The sequence below is a fragment of the Benincasa hispida genome, chromosome 4 (assembly GCF_009727055.1).
Source record: "Benincasa hispida cultivar B227 chromosome 4, ASM972705v1, whole genome shotgun sequence".
Taxonomy (NCBI): Eukaryota; Viridiplantae; Streptophyta; class Magnoliopsida; order Cucurbitales; family Cucurbitaceae; genus Benincasa; species Benincasa hispida.
In genome coordinates this window covers 17,990,623-18,010,270 of record NC_052352.1, presented here as the reverse complement: position 1 = coordinate 18,010,270, position 19,648 = coordinate 17,990,623, and the positions used below count along the sequence as shown (strand labels likewise).

At 33.7% G+C, this 19,648-nt stretch overlaps 1 protein-coding gene across 1 annotated transcript; it reads right to left on the bottom strand.

Annotated features, from left to right (window-relative positions):
* Positions 1 to 5,595: 5,595 nt before the first annotated feature.
* LOC120076023 (protein DOWNSTREAM OF FLC-like) lies at positions 5,596 to 7,803 on the bottom strand. The gene is made up of 2 exons (XM_039029801.1): positions 7,535 to 7,803; positions 5,596 to 6,134 (listed from the first exon to the last, which is right to left on the bottom strand). Exons 1-2 carry the CDS (start codon positions 7,686 to 7,688, stop codon positions 5,809 to 5,811), a joined length of 480 nt encoding a protein of 159 aa, XP_038885729.1. The 5' UTR covers positions 7,689 to 7,803; the 3' UTR covers positions 5,596 to 5,808.
* Between the last annotated feature and the right edge of the window lie 11,845 nt (positions 7,804 to 19,648).

The following is a 19,648-nucleotide window of genomic DNA, read 5'->3' as shown; positions in this document are numbered from 1 at the left end:
CATGCTTGCCCATTTATCTTGGTGTGTTTGATGATGCACCATCCTCCTCCGTCACATCATGACACTTCTCTTGGCCCTCTGTCTTTCCCATATATGTCGACACTCATGTGTCGCCATTGCACTGTCTGTACAAGTGGGTTACAATCTACTATCTCAAAGTTGGATTGTAACATCCTCCTCTACTTAAACTGTTATCGTCCTCGATGACAAACTTGGGGGTGCAATCCACTTTCATTCTCGTCGGATTGCAACACCTTTTGTACTTTTGTGTTTGTTTGTTTATCTTGCTATGCATGTTTATTTGGACTTATCTTGCTCTGTGTGTTATGTTGAAAATTTGAAGAATTTTTTTTTAAAAAAAGGAGAATGAATTGAGTTTTGAGAGTTTTATTGTGTTCTTTGTTGTGTGTTGTTCATGTTGATTGTCCATGATGAGACTTGAATATGCATATTGAATGACTCATAGTGGAAATAAGATAATAATATCTTGAAGTATGATCTATCTGTGTCCCTTTTTTAGTTTCTCATATCATGAGCATGTAGTCACTTCAATTTAGAAACGTTAACTAAAACTAGAATAATGTTTAGTGTATTTGGTTGTCACCTCGAAAGGTCTCACTGTTCGGAGAGTAGATGACATGATGGTTTGTAATGTTAGATTTAGAGGAAAGAAAAGAATATTTTGTTATCCTTTGAAAAAAAATATAGTGATCACTCATTTGCTTAAAAGAAAATTCTTATTTTATGCTTTGTAAACTTGTAATGTGTATGCACGGGTTGGGGTAAAAAGAGCTACCTTCTTGTGATCAGTTAGGACACCTGGGAATTGACTAGGTACGGTTTCCTACAATGAGTGTGTGAAAGCTTGTGCCCCTAGGTAAAATTATGTAAATTTTAAAACCCGGGATCCAATTAAGGTACCTTAGTGGACATATTACTTTCTTGAAATGTGTAGGTACTTGATGATTGGTGCATGGACCAAAGTAGAGGAAAATTGTAGAAGCTATCTTGAGCCTAACTTTAGTTTTTGAGTTTTGAATTAAATGTGACTTGCACATACACACGTGGAAGACGATTAGATTTGGCCATGGACGACCATAACGATAGTCTTGTTTGAATGTTTTTGCTTGAGTTTTCAACTGGTTATTCTCTGAGGCATGAACTACTAGCACACTTATTTAGAACTTTTTTTATTTTTCTTGTTTCTCCTTTGCTGAAGACTAGCAAAATCTTAAGTTTGGGGTGATAAAACGCACAAAAAATGTGTGTTATTTTCCTGGACTTTAGGATTGTTTTTTATGTGTTTTTATCAGATTTAATGTGTTTGCCAGTGATTTTCAGGATTCGTGATCAAGAAGTGAATTATACTCAAAATAAACCAAAAATGACTAAATCATTATGGATTATAAATCAAATTTAAAATGATTGGATTGATGAAGTGTGTAGGGGGTAGGCACCTTTAACCTAATTATGTCACTGACTTCTTCCTAATCCAACACTGTTTTTAATGAGTCGAACTTTAAACTATATCCTCATATTTTTTAGTAATTTTTTTTTTATATTATTTTGTTAAATTTTAATATTGGGTTGAGAATCTGTCTCTTATACACATCTAGATGTGTATAAGAGACAGCCTTTAACCTAATTATGTCACTGACTTCTTCCTAATCCAACACTGTTTTTAATGAGTCGAACTTTAAACTATATCCTCATATTTTTTAGTAATTTTTTTTTTATATTATTTTGTTAAATTTTAATATTGGGTTGAGAATTATACATACGTTTAATCTTAATAATAATGTGTACTAATATCTCAATTTAATTAAATTATATGTAAATTTGATGCTTTGGAGGAGCATTTTTTAGAGTCACGAGCTTACAACATGGTCATCACACTTTCTCCTATATATTCCACTAGATATATTTTTGTGGACCACTATATCTATATGTAAACATTATTTATTTAGTATACTTCTCTCTCTTTTATATAGTAAGAATACTCTAGGTGACTCTATTTAATTCTAATGTACGTGAAAACTTTAGATTTCCTTAATTATTATTGATGTGGGTTCAATTTTAGGTTATAGAAACCAAATTTAAAAAAATAATAAAAGAAATTATAGGAATATTAAAAAGAAAAAAGGCCCAATCTCCCAACAATATATCTGCCGATGTACACAGTCATTGGAAGATTGAATGAGGACATCTATTTGGTCATTCAAACTGCCGACATGTCGTTGATCTCTCGATGACGTATATACCTCATCGAGAGTTTATATGAACTTCCAATGAGTAGGCGATGCATGTCGGGAGTATTTCTCGACTATTTTTTCGACGAGATAATGTTTGTTGGAAAATGATCTCTTGATGTATTTTCAGCTATATTTCGACGATTTCGGGTATCGGGAAAAGACTATATTCTTGTAGTGTCTTTTCTTCAAGTTTTTCTTTGAGCTTTTATGGAAGATCGAACCATTAATGTTTAAAATGGTTCAAATGATCACATAGTAGCTAAGTAATCCAATCATTAATAAAGTTTAAATCATTTAGATTAATATTAAACTCTTGCCCAATATTCGAAATATTGATGTTGATGGAAATATCGAGGTCCCAATTTTATGAAAATATCAAGAAAATTTCAAAAAGAAATTATGAAAATGAATGGAAATTGATGAAATTTTTTATAATTAGTTAATGGTACTTTAATGTGACTTAATTAGATTATAATTGACCATTTTTAATTACGCTTTCTGTAAAGTAAGACAACATTTAGATGTCTATTGTAAATATTTGTGTAAATGTTGATGCGAGAACATAAATTTAAAAAGGAAACGGAAAATAATTACAAAATAATATAAAGTTTAAGCATATTTTGAGGTGAAATGATGTGGAAATTATAAAAGTTTTGGGTTAAAGAAAAAAATTTACATCAATTCAATTTTGAGGTGAAATGATGTGAAAATTTAATGGAAAAAGTTTGAATAAGGTTAAAAATAAATATATGTTACTTTTTTGTGGTTTTTTCAAATCAATTTCTTTTGAAATGAAAGTTTTGGGTCAAAAATAAAAATTGAGAAAAGCTAAAAATTAGAAAAACTAGTACATAAAAAAGGCTTAATCCTTGGTTGAAAATGATATTGACGTGTGAAACTATAACTGTATGTAAGCAGGATTATAAAATTGAAAAATTTGAACTCAGCTAGCATATTAAAAAAAATCGAAATCTCGAAATTTTGTCAAAATGGGGGAAATTGAAATATTCTTGAAATTTCAAAATTTCTTGAAATTTTCATGAAATTTCAAAATTTCTCCAAATTTTCTCGAAATTTCGTCGAAATTGAGGGAGAAAAGAAAGGATATTTATAATAGATAGTAAAATAAGAAAAAAATCAGAAATATTTCTTAAAACTTAAAAGTTTGAAATAAGAAACAAAAATAGGTATTAAATAAGTTTATTTCTCAAAAAATGAGAAATGACAACGATATCAAACAGGCCAATAATTTTTTTCCCCTTTTTATAGGACTTTAAGAGTATGATGTCTATCAGAAATAAACTTGAAAAAATGGTATAGATGACCCAAAATGAAGGACACAAATACATAGTATTTGTTTACAAAATCAAACGAAGAAGAAGGGTTTGGTTTTGTTGTTCGCTGTTTTTACGGAAGTGCACTTGAGAGGTATCGAAAAGAAAAGGGATCGCACGAATGTTTGTAAAGGACAAGGGACAATAAGGTGATCAGAAGAAGCTATCATTGATAGAAGCTACCACTGGTACCATGTTATCGATGATAGAAGCTAACATTGGTATCATGTTATCGATAATAAAAGCTACCACTAATAGCATGTTATCGGTGATTAAAGTTACCACTGATAGCATGTTATCGGTAATAGAGAGCTATCAGTGATAGCATGTTATCAATGAGATCATTAATAGCATGATATTAGTGAGATCGTTGATAGCATCTTATCAGTGAAAAAACTCTCATTGATAACCACGATATGAGAAATATTAGTAATATTGGTGATAGAAGTTATGTGAAATCTATATGTTGAGTTTCTTTGAAAGTTCATAACTAGTTATAGAAGTCTATCTTTGCTAGCTTTAAATGTTAATATTTCAAGAAACTATCACTGATAACCACGATACGAGAAATAATAGTTGGTGATAGAAGTTATGTGAAATCTATATGTCGAGTTTCTTTGAAAGTTCATAATTAGTTATAGAAGTTTATCATTGCTAGCCTTAAGTGTTAATATTTCAAGATTGATTATAATTGATGAAAGTCTATTAGTGATAGCGACTGATAGTTGATTTCAGTGATCGCCATAATAGAAGATTATTAGTGATAGCTACTATGTTAATTTTTCAAAGTTGATAGTCATTTATGAACGTCTATCAGTGATAGTCACTAATAGTTATCCATCACTGGTATAGCTCAATCTTTCAAAGTTGGTTTTTTTTCAATGTTGATAACTACTTATAAAAGACTATCATTGATAGACACTAATAACCTTAACTGTTAATATTTCAAGATTGATTCCAATTGATAAAAGTGTATTAATGATAGCCACTGATAATTGAAAGTAAATTAAAAGCTAATATTTCAAGATTGCATTAATATTTCTCAAATTGAAAGCTATCATTGATAGCAATTATCAATGATAACACCTATCAATGATAGCTTTCAATTTGATAAAATCGGGAAGAAACAAATAAAACGGTTGTTAGACGTGAGCTTTTTAGTCTTTTACCATTTTTTGTTCTATATATACAATTATTTTATCCTTGTATTACATATTCTATTATTTTGGATTTGAATTCCATTTATGCAACTAACCCAAAACGAAACTTCTCCCAAGCAAGATTTTGAAGGAGATTTCGATGGAACTTTTAAACTATGTTCTTGCCACATTTGAGGGTCTTCTTCCCTAGGTAGAGATACGATCCACCGTAGTATTTAAATTGAAACAAAAAAAAAAAAAAAAAATTTCATCCTTTAAGTTAACTTGTAGATCTGTCCCAAAAATAAATAAACTAACTTGACCTATTTGGTAAAAAATTTGAAAACAAAAATTTAAAAATAAGAGATTCAATTAAAATAGAATTATATTTTATATTTTTCAAATATATGTTTATTAGTAGATTTAGAAATTGTTAGTATAATTATCCATTAAATATTAATTAATAATAAACTATTATTTATAAACATATTTTACGTTAATTTGTTGTATAATTATTATTTTATAATATTATATAATTAATAGTATATTACCTAATTCATATTTTAGGTTAGTTTATAACATAACATAATAGTTCTGAAAACATAAAAAAGAAATTAGATTTTCTGCCGTAGATCATATTGGTGTTTATATTGGTCATTAATTAATGATTTATTTTACAAGTAAAACACTACATTATCCTAGTTTGGCTAGAAGTTAGAAGTCGTCATGTTTTCCACATAAGGTAAACGGTAAATGTAGAGCCCAAAGAATTGGCAATATAGTCGTATAGTAGATAAATAACGATCGCGAAGGTTATTTAAACTAAAAAAAAAAAAACCGTGAAAAATTATTATCATTAAATGAAACATAGAAATGAAGCTATTTTCACTATTTTGTATTCATAAATAAGGATCATAGTATCATCCTGGCCATGATAATAATAAAGTGAATGAACAAAACATATTAATCATCCTTAAGAATCCAATATGACAAACACCGTTCAGTGTCCGAATAAAGCGTAGATATGGCAAATATACCTCCAGAAATACAACCATCAAGTGATTTTAAGGACTAAAATCAATTCTAATCTTCAATGTCCTGGTACTGACTCATGACTTGGTTGCAGCCGGCCATAGGTTCATCTCTTGCAAAACCCATGGCATTGACATATCGTTCATTTGAGGCAATACCGTTGTAGCGGGTGAGGATCACACGGGCACGGTCACGGCCTTCAGCTACCGATGAACATCTCTCCTGAGGGCTGCTGATTAGTACAGCATCACAAAGTTGGTCCTCGTGATCCTCGTTGACTAAGAGCGTGTAAGAACCTGTGGAGTCTGTTGTGGCCTCACGAGTGTATAGAAGTTCCATTGAGTTCCTGTCCTTGCATTCAATTCTGACCTTAGCACCTGCAAGGAAATTGAATAATTGGATGATGAGGTTTTATTCGTGAACTACCCACAAGGCCCAACTTGATTACCATTTGGATTTTGAAAATTAAGCTTGTTTTCTTAAAACTCCTTTACAATGGTTTTTATCCTTCAGACCTTGAATTTTTAGTCAAATTTAAAAAACAAATGCTACTTTTTATAGTTTTCAAAACTTTGGCTTTATTTTTAAAAACACTCCTTAAAAGTAGATAATAAAACAAAGAAATCAATAGGTTGAATTTGAAAATAGTGTTTATAAACTTAATTGTCATGAACCAAATGGATATCGAACTGGACCTAAAATATTACCATAGATTAAATTAAGATATGAATCCAATCTTGAAAGGTTAGAGACATTTCAAACAGTAATGTCTACCTACCTAGTGATGATTTACTCGACTATTTAAAAGCATATACCCTCAACCAAGATGTTATAAATTCAAATTATCCAAGCCCACACATTGAAATGAAAGTGAAAGCAAGTACATATTCCAACCATCCTCTCCTTTTCAAGGGTTTGTAAAGTAGCCCAAGACCCAACAAATTGAAATCAATTATTAAGAAAAGAAGATTTGACCCTACATGGTCAATCAAACCCATAGCCTTTTTACTCTACAACCATTTTAAATTACTACATGACCTAAAAGATCAAGCTTAAAACTGAGTTCTTTTTTTTTTTTTTTTTTTTGGGGGGGGGGGGGGCGGCGGCAGAAAAGCACACATGAGAAGAACATCAATACAACAAAATCACTGTCCAGATCCAGATTTCAGATATATATTATAGATAAAAACAGATTTAAAAAATCATTGCTTAAAAAAAATTTAAAAAACGGTTAAGCACGATATAGAAAGAAAATGAAGTAAATACACCCTTATAATTAACTAAACCCTAAGATTAGGCCTCAATTAAAAGAATACACGTACCCAAAACGCGAATTTGGACTAAAATAACCCCTATAATGAAACAATACCTTAATCCATACACCAGACAGTAGTCAAGATTAATTCACATGCAAGACAGATCGACAAAATTATTGCTTAAAATAAAAGTTAAGCACGACATAGAAATAAAATAAAGTAAACAAATCTCAATTAACAAACATAGGTCAAAATTAAAAAATAATAATCTAATCGAAAACCCTAACGTATTCTTCCGCAAGCCATCAAACAGTAGTCAAGATTCAAACACCAGATCCAGTTCAAATCCATCAAAATACACCACCAAACTAGCAAGCAAGCCACTAATCAACAAAAACATCTTAACTACAATACAGATCTAGCAAGAACACGATCTACCACCACAAATAAGACCAATATCCGGCACAGATCGCGAGATTTCAGTAACCGATACGTAGAAAACAGAGAGAGAGAGTATATACCGGGAATGTAGGTGGTAGCGGAGGTTTCAAAGCCCGCAAGGCAAGTATCACAGAAGACTTTACCACGAACAACGAACGGAGTTCTGACAGGGCGGCTTGCGGCGGCTAGTGCAGGAAGTAGAAAGAGAGCAAAGAGAATCACAAATCGAGCCATGGATTTCACTTCTTCGATTCGAAGATTTGGAGATGGAAGAAGAAGAGAAGTAATGAAGAGAAAATGAGAAGTAAGGATTTTTGATAATATAAAGAGTAAAGTTAATCAGTTGCAAGCGAGGGCAAAGCCTGGAATTGCGGTGTAAAAAGATTGAGCCGCGTCGAGTTTTATTCACCTATGGATGAACCTATGATAACATCATTGGAATATACAAATTCTGACCGGTGAAAGTTGACACGTGCTGCGTTGGACACGTTTCGGGTTATAAATTGCGGTTTCATGGTAATGAAGAAAGATGGTGCAGTAGAGGAAAGAACACGGGTTTTTGAGTGTGGGCCAGCTGGCAAATCGGTGCTGTCGGTGGTCACATGGAGATGGGAGAGTGTTTGGATGAATTGAATAAAGGGAGGGTAAATTGGTCTTTTTGTGATGCGTAAATTACCAAAAGGCAAGGAAAGCTGTATTCCAATTTTGGGTTTGAATTCTGAAATCTGATTCCATATTTTAAAATAGAACATTCGTCAAATTGTGGTGAAACGAAATAGTTTACATATAACAATTGTGCAATTAAGATCATAATATTAAATTTTCATGCATGTTGGATATCAATGAATCAATACTTTCGTTATACCACGTATAATTGATGAAATGACATAACGCGAATATAATACTATGATGAGTATTTATCTCATTTAATCAGTGTGAAATTTTTTTTTTCTTCTTCTTCTTCTAACCAGAGGAAGCAATTTGGATGATGAGTACTCTAATTAAGTTAATTTCATAAGAATAAACATGCATTTTAACATAAATTAAAGGGATAAGAGTATACAATCTTTGTAGCCCAAATTCTTCTCTGGTTATGAACAATCCTTCTCACGAACAGTTTGTAGACCACCACGAGAGTCTTCTTGACTATTTTCCAATTTTAGAATAGGATGGTGGAATCTGGTGAATGACCAATTTGGAGAGAAAACGGTTAAGGGTTTGAGAGAGAATTAGGGTTAGACCTTTCTTAAAAGGTCTCAAGAAATTCCATTTTGCCAAGAGAAATAAACTTCATAAAATCATTCTATTTATAGGCAAAATCATGCGAATCATGCAAATTTGAGTTAATGAAAATTTGACACTTAAAATTCCATTAACTCAAAGTAGGACTAGTGTCTTTAAGTGGGATGACTGTAGATATATTTTTGTCCACTCGATATAACCATAATCAGTAAGCCAACCCTTCATAGGTTTATTCGTAATAGCAGCTGAGTCAAAAGTTGTTTTACCCCAGATATTACATCTTTCTCCTTAAGTTCTACTGATCCTCTAATGAACAATTGATTTGTGATCCAATCACCAAATCAAGTCCCTCTCGGGCCAATGAGAGGGTAAGCCTCTTATTCAAGACCTGGAGTCAATACTTAAAGGAACAACCTCTCTACTATCCCTAAAAGCATGCATGAGTAAATTTTGTCTTGCACCCTATGTCTCCAGCTATCTGCTTAGTTTTATCCCTAAAATAGGGTGCTCATTGAGCTGGCGTTGATAAGCCAACCTTCACCCATGCAAATCTAAGGATAATTTTGAATAAACAGAAGTTCATAATTAGCTCAGGATTAAGGTCAAGTTACCTAGATCATCGTTTTGAAATAGTCAAGTCTTAAATAATAAACAACGTTATAAAGCAAGAGTGACTTATTTCTTGGTTCGGTCTTATACAAACTCTTTACTTAGGACACCTCCACTCACATATTTCTACATGAACGATTCAGGATTATATCGTTTGTAGCACTTTACAACAATTGTAATAACTAAAAAATGGGTTGCATCCTATAGTGTCCCCAGGATAAGGTATTCAACCTTATCCATATACTGTAAATTGTTTTGACTATCTACTCGAACTTGATCTACTCTTATGTCTCCACGTAAAGTCCAAGTACTCATATAATAGTCATGGATCTTAGTTTATTGGATTTAGGTTCTTTCTAAAACAAAATGAGTAATTCATATATTCAATAACAACTTTATTAAATAAGCATCTTGATAACAGAATAACTTTATTATTTACAAACCCAATAAACTCCCACTTGGACTAAAACTCCAATGGTAATACATATATACACATAATGTTGAGTTGTTAAGTTTTAGAGAGAAAATCAATAAACTAGGGCATCACATACTCATGGTATGGAATTTAATGTAATCACATATGCCGACTGCAAGCAAGAAATAGAAGGGACGATAGCCATTCTCCATTGTTGGTAACGAGGTGCTGCCGGAGAGAAGTTCGAGAGAGACATCTCCTTCAATCCTTCCATCGAGTTGACAATAGCAAGCACAAAAACAAGCCAAAGGGGACAAGAGATTGAACCCTGTAGCTTGACTTCTTTCTTTTTCTTTGCATTCTCATTGACTATCCTACTTGTTTTAATACAATCTCCATCTCAAACCATTCTTCACATCTTCATCTGTTAATTTTCTAAGTTGTTTGTGTATGTGAATCTTCTAGCTTGATAATTACATAAAGTTTGTTGCTTAAATCCACCTGATCAGTTGATTGAAATGAAAAAGTAATTAGTTACTTGAGAAAGTAGTTATTTGTTGAAAGCATCAAGCTAGGACGTGAGTAATTCTAGAGATAAAATTATTCATGCCATTTTCCTATTCATTTTAACTATTGTTGGGTTTTATGTCCTAAAACTCGTGGTTTGTAAACAATAAACTCATTCTATAAACCAATAAAGTTGTTATTGAAGTTTGATTCAATAAAGTTGTATCGAATATATGAATTGCTTATTTCGTTTTAGAAATAAATTCAATAAACTAAAAGATCCATGACAATTACATGAGTACTTGAACTTTATGTGGAGACATAAGAGTGGGCCAGGTTCAAGTAAATAGTCTAAATGATCTATAGTATATGAATAAGGTTGGGTGTTTTATTCTGGTAACACTATCGGATGTGACCCACTTTGTAGTTATTACAATTTGTTGTAAGGTGCTACAAACGAAGTGATCCTGATTCATTCATGTATTGCCATGAGGAGTGGGTCATCCTATGCATTGAGTTTGCGTAAGATCGGACCAAGAAATTTAAGGAAATCAAAAATGAGATTTCCATGAGCAGCGGAACAAGACTATTCCAAATTACAATCATGAATCAACAAATCATTTATAGTCGACTTCAAACAAATGTTTATGCGATTCATACAGAAATTACAGCATGTAAAATACAAAGGAACAGAGAGTAAAACTCTACACACATAAGCAGACGTGTCTCCACGCTCTGTTGTGCCTCTGATCGAACAACAACATCTGCTAGCACTCGATCTACACGATTGCAACACCGCACGAACACATCATGAACACTTCGTGCTCGTCCTCAACGATCTCCTCGATCACGATCTCCTCTGTAACACGAACTCCACAACACCACGAACGGCCTCCAGAAAACCTCGACGGTGTCGAGTTGAGTCTGACACCACCAACAAGGCAACCTTTGGTATTCTCGGTGTGAGAATCCAGAGGGTGGGCTCTGTTCGGACTTGGTATGAGGCAGACGAATGAGGAAAACAATGATCGCGTACACGACTGGGCAAGTGGAAAGATGGCAGAGACCTATCGTATAGGTCGATGCCTAGTCGTTTAAAATAAGCTATGCGATCGTTTAACTCATCGTTAGCTCGGTCTATTGCCTACAGACTCTACACGATCGTTTACCTTGGGCCAGCAATCGTCTAGCAAAGCTATGCAATCGTTAATAAACATTGTACGATCGTTTAGCTCGCCCAGTCGTCGTTTAGTAAATCTGTATTTACTTGACGACCTCGTGAGTTTTTTTTTACGAAGAGAGAAAACTCAAAAAACCTTTTCAAACTTTTGTAAAACTTTATTTTCAAAATAGGAAACCACTTTTCTTGTAAACTCACGGTTACCATGATCCAATAACCACCCACTATTTTTGGTTATTTAAGAAAAAAATATAATTATTTAATAATTAATATTATTATAAACATAAATGATAATCTACTTATCATACTATATTTATAACCTATAGTTTTAATATTTCATCTCATGAAACATATAAACATAGTTCTTTTTCTATTCCATGGTACTTAATGTAAATCTCATTTATATCAATCCTCCACTAAATGTATCTCATACATCATACCGATTATATCATATATAATCAAAATACCTCTTGTCAATTTGAACATTTCAAATCAACACCAAGAATTGATCCTCAACAGAATCCAAGCGACCAAAAGGACCTCATGGACCTGTAGATCCGAAGCTCCAATGGTACGTGAATAACTGACTAAATCTCTTTAGTCATGGGATCTGCCATCCATTAACTCCAGGCACTCCACTAAAGATCAACAGCTGAACTCTCCTCACTACAGATATATTATGTGCCCATCTTAACCAATCAGTAGTGCGACAACCCTTCACAGATCGCTCGTAAGTACAGCTGGACCAATAAATGTTAATACCCCTGTAGTTACATCTGTATCCTTAAGTAACCATTGATCCCTCTAATGAACATAAGTCATAGTCCTACTATAACTGAGTCTTCTCTTCCAAAGAGAAGCTGTGGCACTATGTTCAAGCCCCGGAATCAGCCCTTAAGGGAGCAATCTCTCTACTTATCTATCTTCGGGAGAAAGAAAGTGAATTCCATCTTGTGGATTGAGTTCCCAGCTCCAGAATCAGACAAGTCCCAAAAAAGTAGGCATGTTGAGTTTGGAAATCTGGCGGACTCTCACCCATACTAGTCAAAGAACGCCCTCAAAGGCAGAAGTTCACAAAATACTCAGGATTGAGTTGTGTCATCTATGGTCGTTTAGGTGAGATGCAAGTCTCTAGTATCAACGGCGTTATATACAGAGTCTATCATCTTGTGGTCCAGGTCTTTATACAAACTCTTTGTATAGGACACCCCCGCTCCACGTTCTCCACATGAATGGTCAGGATCTTACTATCTGTAGTAGTTTACAACACTTGCAAACCTTTACAAAGCAGGTCATATCAGTAGTGTCACCAGGATCAAGTATCCCACCTTAATCCTTATACTATAGATCGATTTAGGTTATCACTTAAAGACATGATCCACTTGTATATCACATATACATGCTTAAGTTCACATAAGATAACCAAGGTGTTTTGTTTATTGGATACGAGTAAATGTCATTAAAGAGAATTAAATAACACTTATTTTTTATTCATTGAACAATGTGTATCTTTACAAAACAACGAGACTCCGGGAGAATTAGGACACCAATCCCAACAGAAATAAGTTACTCTTACTTTATAACGTTGTTTACTGTTTAAGACTGACTATTTCGCTTAGATGACCTAGGTAACTCGATCTTAATCCTAAGCTAACTATGAACTCCTGTTTATTTGAGATTATCCTTAGATTTACATAGGTGAGGGTTGGCTCAACAGTGCCAGCTCAATAAACCTCTCATTTTAAGGGTAAAACCGGGTAGATAGCTGGGGACATAGAGTGTAAGACGAAATTCATGCCTACCCAATTGAGGGATAGGAGAAAGGTTGTTCTCTTAAGTGTAAATCCAAGTCTTGAACAAGGGCTCCCACCCTCTCATTAGCTCGAGAGGAATCCAGTTTAGTGATTGGATCACAAACCAATTGTTCATTAGAGGATCAGTGGAACTTAAGGAGCAAGACATAATTTTGGGGGTAAAACAACTTTGACCCAACCGTTATTACGTTACCTGTGAAGGGTCGACTTACTGATTATGGTTAAATCAAATGGACACAAATATATCTATAGTGAGGAGAGTGCAACTATTGAGCTATAATGGTGTGACTCAGTAGTTAACGAATATTGATTAATTTGGTCTAAAGAGTATTAACCAATTAATCTCAAATCATTGAAGCTCATTATCTATAGGTTCATAAGGTCCCTCTACTAGCTCGTAAAACATGAACACCGTGAATTATTAAATTGAGTGAATTTGGAATGATATCAATTTAAAGTGTTCAAATTCAATTTCAATTTGAAGTGTTCAAATTCAATTTCAATTTGAAGTGTTCAAATTGATTTAGGGTTTGAATTTGAATAGTTCAAATTCAAATTAGAGTTTGTATAATTATATTCGATATAATTAATTAATGTTTAATTTATCGAAATTGAATGAAATTGGAGAGTTTATAATATTTAAATGTTGATTTAAATATTAACTATATGGATAGGATTCATGTTTAAAATTAGGTGTGTGATTAATTTAATATTTGATATTAAATTGTTATTTAATTAATTAAATATGTTTAATTAATTATAATCAAATTAATTTTCAATAAAATTCAATTTGAGAAATTGGATTTTCGAATTTAATTAATTTAGAATTAATTAAATTAGATTTTAGTTAATTTTGGAATTAATTAAAATTAGAAATTGAAAATGGAAATTGAAATTAATTTAATTTAATTGAGTTAGTGGAATTATCCACAAACTGGTGGATTAATTCCTAATTCAACACCTAGCCACAACTTGCAAGTGAAAATTGAAGTGGCATTGACCAATGTCTCAGTGCTTGCATGAAGATGATACATAAAAGCTCTAAAAAATTGCTGATGAAGATGAGAGTTGCTGAAAAATTAGTGTTTAGCAGAGAAAAAGTTCTTTACCTGAAACCCATTCTATTCCCTTCACAAATTCACTTCAATCTTGAGTTCCACCACTCAAATTCAAGGCTAGGAATAGTATAGAAAATCTCTTGATGGTTTACTGACGTTTTGAGGCCTTAAAACTCTTTTGAAATTGTTACATAGTTGCTAGAATTTGCATTTTGTAACCATTATTATTGAACTTTTCGTAGATTGGATTACTTTGTTGTAGTTTTGAAGTGGCATTCGAATCAAGCCACACTTTGGATAATTTATTTAGAGTTAATTAGTTATTTTGGTGAATGAAATTTTGAAGAATTTTTTCATTGCTTGTAGATAAGATTGAGCTTCCAATATTCTCTATTTTTTGTGAAAGTTATGAAAGTTAGGGGAAAGGTATCTGCATTCTACTATTTTAAATTTTACCATATGCTTGATTTGTTGATAATCTTCTTCTTCTTTATTATATTTTCTCAAATCTCTCCCATCTTCCTTTATTTTGCAGCAAAAGGTAACTGTTCCTCCTGAGGCTGGATATGGTCAAAAGAGAATGGATGAAATCCCAGTAAGTCCCTAACTTTAAGTTGTAGATATTTTTTAAGTTTCGAGTATGATATTTTTTCATTGCATAAAGTAAGTCAATCATGTACATTTTTCCTTGTGTGTGACTTTTTGTCATTGTTGTATCTTAACACTTATTTCTATATTTTGAAATTTGATGTTATCGCCCTTTAGTCTATTTTGCAGGTTGACTTGCTTAAACATGGCTTGTTTGACCCTTAGTTCTCGATCTTTAGACTTCAAAGCTCAATGTGTAGATTAAATAATATACTTTATTGAGAGATTAGTTATTAAACAATTTATCACTTTTGTGTTTGTTGAAAGTTGAGTTTTGTATACAAAAGCAATAGTTGAGATTTTATTTTGTGCATGTACATGTGAAAGAGAAATATTGTTGTAATTTGTGAGGAGTGTTCATATGAAAGGTCATAGTTGAACATATAGAATTTTTAGTGAATATATTGAGTTGATAGATCTTAAAGGTATAATGTTTATTTAGTTGATGTAATTTTATTGTTGGAATACAAGGCATAAAATGAGAATATCGATTGGGGCATTTAATTTGAAAAAAAAAATACATATACTTGACACATAAAAACGTCAATAGTTATCATATATGATACGTCAATGTCGAGAATCAATAAACTTGACATACCACCAATGTCAAGTGTATTATCTTTCTTGACACGAAAATTGTATCACGAAATATTTGTCTTGACGTTTTTTCAGAGTCAAGTTATCACACTATACTTGATAGTCAAATACTCGATGCTTTTATAAGCATCAAGTATACCCTTTACTTGACATTGGAAAAATGTCAAGTAATCCAATTTCTGTAATAGTGCAAAAAGATGCTCCTCTCCTCTAGGTCGTCCCTATAAAACAATAACAAAAAGAAAGCTAATCTAGAAAACAAATAAAGAAAGCAGTAAATTTCTCACCTGGCTCACTTTAGGAAGGACAATTTTTTAACGTCGAATGCTCGGCGTGATCTGTCCCCTGTCAAGGCACAAAGAAATTCTTGTATTTCTCTAGTCCCTTCTTGGATGAGTCAATATAGCCCGGTAAAACTATAAAGGCTCCCATCTTTTGAAAAGGACCAGACATGTCAAATTTTGGATTTTTAATTTTGTTTGAAAAAAAGGAAAAAGAAAAATCAAAAGACTCAAGAACTGACTCAACTGAAAATAAAGACTCTGACTAAACTGACTCTTGAGAACAAGAAGAACAAAACTAAAAAATATACGATATATCAGACAACAGAACAGGGCGAGGTTTTTCAACCTCTAACTCTATCACTTGAAAATCGATGAGTTTAGGCTCAGATTCTCCATAGTTCTTACAATCTAGTTCTAAACATGACATGCTTTAAGGAACTCTTAACGAAGAGCATCCATGAGCACATTCAGATCTTTCCGATTTCATTGTGACCGAAATACAACATATACATTCCAACAGATAGTTATGCAAATTAATACTAATTAACGGCATGCTTCAAAAAATAAAAATACAAGGGAAAGAGTTCTCATACCAGTTGAAAACTCTCTTCAAACGTTGAACTCAGAAGAAGCGAAAGCACCTCTACGGGAACTCTATTGCCCAGCAAACCAGTCGGCTGCAGCAGCACGATCGTCTACACGAATGGCAGAAACTCGAACAAGCACGAACAAGTAAACAGCGGGGACGACACCACCAATTGGAGCCCTTGTTATTCTCGAAGTGAGAATCCAAAGTGTGGTCTTTGGTGAATTTGGTAGAGGTCGGAGAAAAGACAAATTGTGTAGACGATAAGCAAGTGGGAGAGAAATAGCTATCGTATAGCAAGGGTGCTTACCGTTTAGAAGAAGCTACACGATCATGTAGGTTTTACTAAGCGATCGTTTAATAAAAGGTAGACGATCGTTTAGAAAATGCGGCACACTATGCAGTCGTTTAGGAAAGCTAAGCGATTGTGTAGGGATAAGTGTGCGATCGTTTAGACAATGAGCAATTATCGTATAGGCTCTCAAACTAGGCAACCGTTTACGTTTCCACACCGTTTGTGAATTTTTGAACTTTTTGCAAAATGAAACAAATTTTCATTTTATTCTTCGGTTACAATAACTGACTTCGGATTCTCCCACTAACGCATGACCAAGAGAAGTTTTCGGCCAATTATCGTATAATTAACCAATTTAATAATTAATGAATATAATCATATTATATTCTTACCCTATAGTTTGATATCACATATTAATTATAATAATTTCTCCTCCACTTGATATGAATCATATTTATATCTAATTTTTTCCAAAATAATGTATCTCATACATTTAGTCAATTATATCATATATAATTAACCAGTCCAATTATATCATATATAATCAAACTGCTTCTTGTCAATTTGAACATTTCAAACTGACTCAAACACTGATTCTCGACTTTATCCAAGCTACCCAGGGGACCTAATGAACCCTTGGCTCGAAGCTCCAACGGTACATGAATAGCTGACTAAACTCTGTAGCCACGAGATCCACCATCCGTTAACTGCCAGACATTCCATTAAAGACCAACAGCTGAACTCTTCTTACCACAGATATATTTTTTTGTGTCCATCGAATATAACTAATCATGAGTACGATGACCCTTCACAGATGCTTCTAAGTACAGTTGAGCTAATTTTACCGTATTTTTTCCCTGTAGTTACATTCTCACTCCTTAAGTACCACTGATTTCCTCTAATGAACAATACAACATAGTCCAACTACGTGTGAACACCTCTCAAGTCAAGAGAAGGTGTGTGGCGCCACATCGTTCAGCTTTGGAATCATCTACTTGCCCGGCTTCGAGGAAGGAGTGAATTCCATCTTTGTGTAGCTGAGTTCCCAGCTCCAAAATTAGAACGAATCCTCAAAATGGTAAGTTTGAATCGGCGACCCTGGCCCACTCGCACCCATACAAAATCAAAGGATCGCCCTTAATGGCAGGAGTTCCCAACTCACTCAGGTTGAGGTCATGTTACCTATGGTCATCCTAGTGAAGTGAAGTCCTGTCATGAAACGGTGTTTATAACAAGAACGTTAATACTTCTGGTCAGGTCTTCTACAAACTCTTTGTATAAGGACGCCTCCGCTCACATGTCCCTACATGAATGATCAGGATCAGACCATCTGTGACAAGTATCACAACATTGTGACCATTCCACAAAGAAGGACACATCCGTAGTGTTACTAGAGATAAGGTTTCCCTCCTATATTTATACTACATACCATTTTGATGTATTCAACTCAAGACATGATCCACTTGTTTGTCACCACATATATGCTTAAATTACATACAGATGACTAGGAATTTTATGTTTATTTGGTTTGTGGTAAAGCAAATAAAACATACAAAACTGGAGCCAAAATCAAAATGTGAAGTAAATATCATATATTATACAACACAAGCATACGTACAAACATTTTACAAACTAACAGGACACGAGACTTAGGGCATCAACCCCAACAATCTTCCACTTGCCCTAATAGCGAAAGTGGGCGTGTAATGAAACTAGTTACAAAAACAATAACTAGGCATAAAAGCCCAGTACATAGAATCTCCCACTTGCCCTAGTCCTAGCCGCAAGCAATCCTGTAGACCCATGCTCGTAGGTGACTGATAACGGGCAGAAAATGTGCACCGTTATCTATAGTACTAAGTTCTTAAATAATGCTGGCTTGCGTTGATAAAAACATGTTAAATTGCGTCCAAAAGCATCAGATTCATAATATTGCGGTCGCTGCATTCATCACATTAGAACAGTTGATTTTTGTATTTTTGTGCAGAATATGCGTTGACGCAAGGTGGAAATTGCGATCAATAGGAAATCATGGTCGAGCGCAGCATTACCGCAGCTTTGCGGTGATCGTGTTCGCAAATATTCGCCCTTGAAGGATTGCCTGCAACTTTGGTTCCGTGCAAATGGTAGGCACATCTGGGTGAAAGGCTAATTAATCGCGATGGGACAGAAAGCTGATGACAGTCGGAATCTGAATTAAGTTGACAGCCGATAATGATCACAAGTACATTCAGGTTTTCGGTGGACAATTATTCGGCGCATCAGTCAGAAATTAAAGCCGTCCATCTGTACAATCATAAGAGAGAAGCTGCCTTTCACTCTGGATGCCTCTAATAAAATACCAAGGGCATCCTTTAAGAAAAGGGGTTGATGAGTTAATCAGTTTCACTAGTTTACGATATTTAAGAGCTTAGCTTGTCTTTGTGCATAGTTTTCCTTTCGTTTTAAGGGTAGAGCAAAGAGAAGTGGTAATGCTGGAGATCGCTCAGGAAACTCGAGAAGAGAACCTTGAGGCGAAGAAGCAGAGATAGGCCGACTCTCACGAGAGCGAGATATCTTTTGAGACACGAGTAGAAAAATAGTGTAAAGCCTAGGTAGCAAGAGATTGTCACTAGGCCCTTTATTCTATAACTTGCATTGTTATTTGTGTACTTCATCTTTATATTTATACAATGGAAGTTCTATTTTCTACATCTATTCACTCTCTTAGCATGCATGAGTAGCTAAACTAGTTGAATAGGTTGAGAAAGAATTAAGCTAACATGACCTAAGGAAGTTCATTACGTCAATTGTCTTGTTTTATGTTGTGCCAAATACCTTTAGCAGCTACTCGAGAGAGAGTCTAAAGAAAGAACCTAATGACTTGAGAGAGCTAGGTTAGAGATCTGGACTTCGAAGAGACAAGATTAGAAACTGCATAAATAAGAGATAGAGACTTAGAGATGAAAGCTCTGTTTGT

Coding starts and splice junctions, on each gene's coding strand:
- LOC120076023 (XM_039029801.1), bottom strand. CDS start 7,688: ATGGCTCGATTTGTGATTCTCTTTGCTCTCTTTCTACTTCCTGCACTA. Junction 6,135..7,534: donor CGCTACCACCTACATTCCCG/GTATATACTCTC, acceptor ATTTCCTTGCAG/GTGCTAAGGTCAGAATTGAA.